Source organism: Melospiza melodia, chromosome 3 (genome assembly GCF_035770615.1).
Source record: "Melospiza melodia melodia isolate bMelMel2 chromosome 3, bMelMel2.pri, whole genome shotgun sequence".
NCBI classification, from domain to species: domain Eukaryota; kingdom Metazoa; phylum Chordata; class Aves; order Passeriformes; family Passerellidae; genus Melospiza; species Melospiza melodia.
The window spans coordinates 44414818-44424093 of NC_086196.1; the positions used below are offsets into that span (position 1 = coordinate 44414818).

At 40.8% G+C, this 9276-nt stretch overlaps 1 protein-coding gene across 1 annotated transcript in view; it reads left to right on the forward strand.

Moving 5' to 3' along the window:
- UST (uronyl 2-sulfotransferase) overlaps positions 1 to 7158 on the forward strand; it is a 151521-nt gene extending 144363 nt beyond the window's left edge. The window contains exon 8 of the mRNA XM_063151551.1: positions 5404 to 7158. Coding sequence (XP_063007621.1) covers positions 5404 to 5687 — 284 coding nt within the window. The 3' untranslated portion in view covers positions 5688 to 7158. The remainder of the gene's footprint in view (positions 1 to 5403) is intronic.
- The last annotated feature ends 2118 nt before the right edge of the window (positions 7159 to 9276 follow it).

Below are 9276 nucleotides of genomic sequence, written 5' to 3' on the forward strand. Positions count from 1 at the left end.
TTATCTCTTTGAGCTCTTCCTGGCTAATCTCTGTTTTGGCATCCCTCCATTTTTCTGTGCCACCCTGTCATTATCAGAGCTTCTTGCATTTTTTTCTATGTTAATATAAGTCATGAAATTGTGTAAGGTTACAGGGAGACTATTCTTTCCTCCAGTTTCTTTATTTATTGTAGTGGTAAGGAAGAAGAAAGAGCATTGCTATCTCACCTATTTCCATCATTTTAGAGTGTCTGGGCCAATTACAGGCTGGTGTATTTGCTCCCAAGATCCCTGTTTGATAAATAATAGGATGTTCTATTGCCTAGGATTGCAGATCCCTGAAGTTCTGGGAGTTTCCATGACCTCTGGAGAGCTGCTCTTTCAGAGAGATCCATACCTGACCTTTAGGAGATAGGAAATGGCTGTGTGCCAGCGTGTGAGAGTTCTCCTAATCCCTTGGAGTTAGGAGTTGTTCTGCGTCAGCTAAGCACCACAATAATTCAGGACAGAAGTGCTGAAGCCAAGCAAGCTGTCACCAGTATGCACCTGAGGGTCCAATCTTTGTCTCTGTGTTGTTAAAACTGAAGCCATATTTTGTTGGTGTGAATAACTGAGACTAAACTAACCTCTAGTAAAGAGGTTAATAAGTGGGATTCATGGTATTTTGGATGAAGTTGGTGGATACTGTGGGACAAATTGATACTTCACTTTTCCATCACTTTTGATTTTTAATATATTTCTGGTCAGTGTCTCTATTACATTTTCTCCACCATCCCTGCTTTCCGTTAACAAACATGAGCCAAAGCAAGGTGCTCCATCACAGAGTGTGGCTGCAGCACACCATCCCTCCTCCAGCTCAGATCCAGGGACCTGCCCTGTGCTGAGACTCCTGAGCAGCAGTAGCCAGTGGCCATTGGAGAGACATGCAAGCCCAGCACATTGGTGTCTCATCCATTCTCCCGGAAATGTCCTTTTCCAGATATCCTTCAAGTGCCAGCCTAAAAATTTCGAGTTTGTAAAGCAAATCAATTGTGCCAGAAAATTTTTTGCTAAGCTGCAGTTGAACATTCCAGGGGAGATAATTTCTAGTGTAGCCATCAGAGCCCTGCTTGGCACCACAGCAATGAGAGGCAGATCAAACAGAGACCCTCGCCCCTTCACATGTCACATCCAGCCACGGTGACACACATTTCTTTCCATTTAAAACTCTGGAGAAGTAGGTATGTGCTGTAACTCAGCTGCATACAATTGAGACGTGGGGCCTCCCTGCCCACTGCAGGAAATGAGTTTGCTGTGTCAGTGACAGCCACCGTGTTCTCTCTCACAGCCGTGGGAGCGGCGCAGCTCGGCGTGGCGTTCTTCCACCGCGGGTGTGAGCCCGGCAAGCCACGGCTCTGCTGGCCTGCAGCCCTCCTGTGCTGCCTCCAGCCTGCCTCACCTCTCCTCAAGGGTCCCAGGGACACTGGCTCCATCCAGGAGCAGCCTCTGCACGGCACCCCCCAAACCAGCAGGACACTGGAGAGCACATTGTTTGGAAAGTTTCCTCTGAGGTGGAGAATGCCTTTAGGATCATTTTGTCTAAATATGGCAATTCAGGGTTTTTGAAGCCACAAGTTATAAAACTCACTTTTCCCTATGGTTTGGATTGGTGCAGTGAGTAATGTCCATTTCTTAGTTAAAAAAAAAAAAAAGTGAGAGTGTGGAAAGTAACAGTAAACACTCATCAAGTGGTAACCCAAAAGAATTTAATTTTCTTCGTTCCTATCTGCATACCAGTTTAGTCCTAATTTAAGGTATGAGCAGGCTGCCCTGGGAGGTGCATTACTGTATAGTACATTCTTCTAGTAATTGAAAATAATGCCAAAGCAAACATATTTTTAAAAAAATAACCCTAAGAAGTAAATGGTATAGTTTGTTGCCCTCCATCTGGTTAGCTGTCTCAAAGGTCATAAAATGGGGGGCAGTGTGGTTTATGTAGCATATGCAGATTGGTATTTTGGCTTTAAGCCAGATCTACCTAATTTTCCATTTTGCTTCTATGATGAGAAAAGGTACTTGAGGTGACTTCAAGGGGCAGTTTTGTGATTTCATCCGTATTTGTATTAAAGAGCCCTTTAAGAGTATTTAAGATTAAAACGTAGCCTAAATAAAGTTCAAGCACAAAAAATAGCAGAGTTCACTTGTTTTATCAAAAGGCTGAGCTTGCAGCCAGGCACAGGCCCAACTCACACCACCCAAGAGCCCACACCTCACAGCTCTTCATGCTCTGTGGTTCCAATGATTGTGCTGCAAGGCAAACAAACGGGAGCCAGAAAATTTACACAGCCCCTGCAGCCTTCCAGAGCGTGGCTGTTCCTGTCTGCTCGGCCATTCTGTAGGTAGGTGTGTGAACAGAACAGAGAATTGCACACATCCAGAAACCCCTGTGCCACTGCAGCAGCACATTCAGAGGAGGAGTGTGTTGTGCTGCCAGGGTGGCACAGAGCACTGGGCTCCCTGCCTGGGAGCACACTGCCTTTGGCTGCTCCTGCCCCCACAGACTGCCCCCCAAAGAAAGCAGTCTCGTGCTTTTCGCCTTGTTGGCAGCGCTCCTGGGCTCAGCACAAGTGCCTCTCTCTGCTGGGAGAGCAGCACTAAGGGAGCTGGAGCTGTGAAAGTGGCTTTCCCCACTTACAGTCCTGGAGGGACCATATAAGCAAAGAGCTTTTTCCAGTGAGCTAAATGGAGTTTTCTGTAGCAGAAATAACTTATGTAAAATAAAAATAAAGTTGGCAGGCAGTATAAAGGCTTAAGCTAATAAATGCAATATTTAGTAGTGTATATTTGCTGCTGAATTTGTAAAGAAAACCAGACTGCAAAGCTGGCACGAGCTATCAGTTAAGCACAATAAAGAGGAGTGTCTTGAAGTGCTCAATAATCATAAGAAAGTTTTCTCACCCAAGGACAGACTGAGTACATTGGCCTTTCTGGAATGTAGTCATTTCATACACAATGGCAATTTGAAGGTAACTTGAACAACTTGACTAAAAATGTAGATGACATATTTGTGAGTCTGTTCTGGTCTATGGGTGAAGGTGGTGCAGAAGAGAATAAGCTCTTGGGGAACCCAGATATTTTCACCAAGAATACTTCACACTATTCATTAACCACAGGTCCTGCTTTCTATGCCGTTGTCGGTTTGAAATGCAAGCATTTCCTGATCCTTCCTCTACACCTTTTCTTAGCTAAATAGCTAATAGATGTTAAAATTGCATCTCTCTTCCTGTTGGTTTTTTTTTTTTTTGTATATTTTAATAATTTCGCTACTATCTAAACAGAACTAAGCAAATTGATAAACAGTCAGTAAATAAAGAGCATATTTCACCTTACATCACTGTAATTAAAGAACAGAGAACTCTGTGTACTCAGTTGTTTAATTACTTCCATATATGAGTAGAGACAGATTTCAGTGTAAAGAACTACTAACTTTGGTGTAAAAGTTCCATTTAATTACAAAGTAGTATGTTTTAATAGTTGCCAACTAATAAAAACCATTCTTCCTTTAGAGAAGGAATTAAAAGTATAGATTCAAAATAGAATTAATGTTTTAAATAATTTTTTGTGATTTAGAACAGTGTTGCATTGGGTAAGCTAGTCAACATGTCTTCCCTTTGTATCATTCTTCCTGCATTTCAAATTACTCTGCTGCAGTTGATAAGCAAAACAATTTCAAAGATAGATATTTCAGATGTAACTTTTTTCTTCTGCACCAGATGGGTGTGACACAGTGCAGTCCAGTGATTAAAAAGATGTCCACCCCAGCATTACTTGTCTCATGTAGTATTATTAAAATATTCTGAATTATTTTTCTCTAATTCTTTTACTCTGTAGGAGGAAAATGTGTGTTCCCCAACTGAAAATTGAAATTTTTTACAAGTTTGGATACCTTAAGCTCTATGAATGTTAATTTTTTAAAATTTAAAGAAAGCAGTTCATGTTCAATGCTGTGCTCTGCCCATCTGTTGGACATTTCAAGGTTTAAATTCTTGTACCAACTTTTTCTCTAAAGATCATTGCTGTTGTGCTTGCTAGATGGGCTTACTACTATTGTATTACCTCTTGGGATAAAAGGGTTTGTCTTTGTTTAAAGTTCCTCCCTTCCCTAAAAAACTATTCTTGATTATTTCTCTTGGATAAACAGATCACTTGTGGGATCCCAAGAACAACTCACTTCTCTGCTAGGAACCAGCACTGCATCCCTTAGCTTTATGTGTAAGCAATTGTGAAAATCTGTTTCTCTGTAGAGATGTTAAGCATTTGTTAAGGTTTGCTGGCAGGTGCTTCAGAAGACTTCCATTTGTTCTGCTCACATGAACAAAACTCTGCGCATGGTAACATCACATTTTGATTCAGGGACTCCCTCTGGAAGTGAGGGTAGTTGCTGCCACTGGAACCCAGCTGGAAACATTTAATGTTCTTTGTTGTCTGCTTCCTCCATGTTAGCTTTTTCTTTGCTGTCCTTCATGGCCTGACCCTTTTGAATAATTCTGACTTGAAGAACTGCTGTTACAGTAAGAATTAGGTTCCCATGTTATATACTTAGGATGAAAATACTTGGGATGCTCTGGCAGCCAATTGCCATCTAGAAAAGAGCAAAATTATTGCCTTCAGATTTTGCTTTACACCTCATTTAAAAACATTCATCTCCAGTGATGGACTCATTTATTGAGAGAGAGGGCAAAGAGACAATTCAGTATTTTTGTTAGTAACTCTTAATTCCTTATCAACAATAAAAGGTTTGTATTTCAGTTTGCCAAAGCAAAAGTGTCGGGGTGAACAAAAAAGTAGTGAAATCTTCCAGGGCATGACAGGAAGATGAGTCTAGTTCCATTAACAGGTATAACAGGACGAGAAAGTTAAGAGGCACAGTTGATCCTAAGGTGTCATGAGGTGATGCCAGCAATCCTTCGGTGCTACCCTGAGATGGATTCAGGTTGACAAGTATCTGTTTAGATTTGAACTATAATAAAGCACAGCATAGACCTGTCACCATATGCCACATAGGAAATAATTGATTAGTTAAGCTTGGTGGCGTGCCTGATGTCAAATTTCCAAAGCTAGGCAAGATTTTGGGTTTCTCTACGTGTGGCTCATGCTCTTAGTTCATATGATGTAGTTTGCATTTTCAGGTAACCATTGACAATTAGGATCTTTGGTGACTGCAGACAAGACCTGTGTGAACTAGCCGTATTTAAACATGCAAGTCTGACTTCAAACATCAGGGTTTTTTCATATCTTGTTAAAAGTAAATCCGTTGTTAGAATCAACTTGAACTCGTTGGTATCAGGAATGTAGCAGGGCCATGTCTTAATGTTTAAATTAAAAAGTTTCGTCTGGCCTCACTAATCAGCACCCACCATGTTGCTGCTTGTTCTTTCTTTACAGAACATAGGAAACTTGGCAATCTGACTGTGACAGTGAAAAAGACCGTCCCCTCTCCAGAAGCAATACAGGTCCTCTACCAACGCATGAGATATGAATATGAGTTCTATTACTATGTGAAAGAACAGTTCCACCTGCTAAAGCGCAAGTTTGGACTGAAGTCTCATATCAGGAAACCAAGTCCCAGACCTGAGTTCTTCATTCCTTCTCCCCTGGAAACAGAAGAACCAATAAATGATGAGGAAGAAGATGATGAAAAGTGGCTAGAGGATATCTATAAAAGGTGATGGATGGAAGAGCTATCCTCTCTCTTCTGGTGGCCCCTCCAGCTTTCTTAAGATTTTTTTTTAATTATTATTAAAAGTAATTCCTTAAGGAACTGATTTAACGCGCAGCGGATTTGAAATGGGACAGAGGAGATCATTCCCACATGCTGGAGCCATTGGGAGATACCTGATTTTGCAGGTTTGATTCATTATACAGTGTTGGCTCTATAGCATCCTTGCTCCAGCATAGTTCAAGAGAGAAGGACCTACCATCTGTCACAAAATAACTTTTGGAATACACAGTAGTCCTTTGTGAACTGCAGAATACAAAAGAATAGATTGGGCATTCATGAAAAGCAAGTCTTACAGATTCTCATCTCTCTCTTTGACCATAAAAAAGTCTTCATAGCATAACACTGTGGCATGAACTACAGGCAGTGAGCCATTTGGGAGGAGTGCCTCTTTCTGTCCAAAGCACACTGATATCCTAGTGGTATGGTCAGAGCCATTGCTTTGTCTTCAAATTCAAGGGTACCAGGCTCAGGAAGAGGCTAGCTAACAGCTCCTTGAATTACCTGTGCCAGCGGAGTGAGGTTGCTGTTCTACCAAATCAGTACTAGTGAGTGTAAGGCAAGCTACAGGAACCAGATATTTTTGGTGAAGCCTTCTAGTTCATAGAGTGGGAAACATTACCAGGTCAGTGAATAGCAACAACAAATGTAAAGTGCCAAGCAGAGCTTTATGTCAGCAGTTGAGTATGTTTCTATGAAACTCTAAAGGAAAAGGTGTAACATATGGGGTTTATGTTCAAGAATGGTATTTTTAGATTTTTATCATTCTTTTGGGTCACAAATCCAAAGAGATGCAGAAAAAGCTGCTCATGAAAAAGCTGGGGTGATCTGGAGCTCCTATTAAGCACGACCTGTATTTCTGAAACTGCAGAATTTAATTGTTCACATCTGAATCTGAACGCAGCTTCCCCACCAGCACAAACACCAAACTCCTGCTTTTAGTGTGGCTAGAAGGGAAATTACCAATATGAGCATACACAGCTTCTCTAGTTGAAATAGTTCAGAATCATCAAACAAAGCCAAGAAGATGTGCTCTCCAAAACCAAAGCTGATTCAGTGATAGGTTTGAAAGAGAGTCACTGTGAAAGTTGCCCTTGTTAACCACTACAGATATTATCTGCCAACACTAGGAAAGGGATCGGTGGAAACTGGTGAAAGAGAAGTAGCACCACTGTGTGAGGTGCTGGAGGTATTCAGGTGGGTGTTCCTGGAGTGGGATTCCCTGTGATGTGGGTGTGCTGGCTGTTGGCCAGCCTGCCAGCCCTGGAGGTGCAGGAGGGACAGACACACAGGCAGTCCTGGGCAGAGCTCCTTGGCATTCTGCTACACTGCAGAATAGGGGGAGTTTGGGGTCTTGATGAGGCCTTGTCCTCTTATGCACCATTATTGCCAGAGAAAGCTGGACTAATAGAGAATAAGAGACTAAGAGAGAATAGAGAAAAAATTCCTGTCCCCAGAGCACAGGAAAGAAGCAGGTACAAGATGTTGCAGCTGCTTGCCAGGATGAGGACAATCCACCTCTGTCTATCTCACATCCTTTCTCAAACATTTACCAGAAAATTTTTGGTTCCTATTCCACGGCTGCTTTCTGCAAGGCCATACTTCAGTTTGCTGCATCAAGCAAAAGTTATTTTGTGATAGATGAAGCATATAAACTCAGGATCAGCTCAAATGGGCTTTCCAAGGGTTTCCTCTTCCATGAGCCTGCTGAGAGCCAATAAAAATTATGATCGATCTTCTTCACTCCTGAGTCTTTACCTGTACACAGAGAATGAAAATAAAGGAGAGTTAAGATAAGATGCTAACTTACAGAAAATACTAGGAAGATTCTGTTCTCATTATTAACATCCAGGTTGGTGGTAGCAATGCACTACTGTGGGGGAGCACATTAAAGAAAGCTGAAAATGGCACAGATAGTAACTAACATATTAGCTAAAATATGAATCTGCTGCATTGTATATTTTAAGTGGTTTCTATGAAATTACATTGAAAGAGTAATGATTAGTTTACACACTGTGGAGTTGTTATATTTTGGAAAGAACTAGTATTCTCATGTTTCTGAAATTCTGTTTGAATCCTTTTTCTGCCAGTGTTTTAACAGAATATAGTCACTTAACACATTCACCCTTCCTGAGAGTTCACTGCCGCTTACAGTAAAGTCTGTTTCTATCTGTTTGTTTATTTAATGGTATCTTCAGCCATCACTACTTATAATCTAAATACAGAAGCTGCTTCATGATTTACTCGCTAGGTTTTAATATTGTTGTATTTTCGTAACAATCAACCTGGCCTCTCCTCCTCAAATGGTAGTTCTTAAATTTATCTGGCACATAGCATCTAATATTCCTGGTCCTATGGCCTGTTTCTCTGTAATTAAATATATTTTGCTTAACTTTTAAAAGGTACGTTATAAGCTGGTAAATCTTTGACTTATTTATTGAAACTTTTCAGCACATTCCAAATTCTAAGTTGCTCAGGAAGAATTTGATTTAAGTAATTGTGTTTGGGTCTGATGAATTATTCTTATTCAAAAAAATCACTATTTGTAAGCCTTTAGTCCACAACAGCTTTGTAGAAAGTGCCAACTTGGAAATCTTTTTGGGGGGAAAAACGTGGCGGTTCAACACTTACAAAAATAAGAAAATAAATGTCTACATTAGCTTAGCTATAAATGAAGCAACATATGTTTTGGAATGAAATCTTCTTTAACTTATTCACTACTATCTCCTGAAATATCAATAAGCCATATGATTCTTTATTTTCCAGTCCAATGATGTTTAAAAATAAAACTTGCACATTTCTTCCTGGCGCCATCGTCCTCTTGCTTACAGTAGTTTTCCTGCCTGGATGCAGTGGCTGTGGGGAGGATATTGGAGTTGCACCCAACAGAGCAGGGCAGGATACAGCCTGGGGCATCCTCTGAGGGTCGTACTCGAGCAGTGAGACTGGAGCAGGTTGCTCCTGGCTTATTCCATCTCCCAAGCTGTCTGGAGGTGTGAGCTGAGGTCTGAATTGTTTTACTCACCTGAGATGTGTGGTCAGTACAGTGAAGTACATTGTCCAGTGTTCCGTGGCTGCTAAGTAGAAGTTTTATCCAGGAGAGAAACAACTTAGTCTCCATACACTTCATTTTTACTAGATATGGTGTTTGATGGCTAGGCATAAAAGCTTCATTGATCAGAGTGATGTTACAATGTAAGTGAAGTATCAATGCTTTCACATTAAGAGAGAACCAATGGTTGTTAAAATGCAGCATTCTGGAAAAAAAATAAATTTTAGTCTTAGGTTTCAAGTGACAATGACAAATTGTGCCATTTTTTGTTTCTGTTCAATTTACTTCTCTGCCACATGAATTTTGTTGGCAATGCAGGGCTAAGTCCAAGTGTCTCAAATGTGCTCTACTTGTATGTAGAGAAGCAGCTTGGCAGAACTGAAAGTACTGATGGTGTATTTAAAGCATTCCAGTTTCTTTGCAGTTCTTTTATCGTGGATCTTGGATGAATCATTTGAGTGTTAGGATGTAAAATGGTGCATTGTAG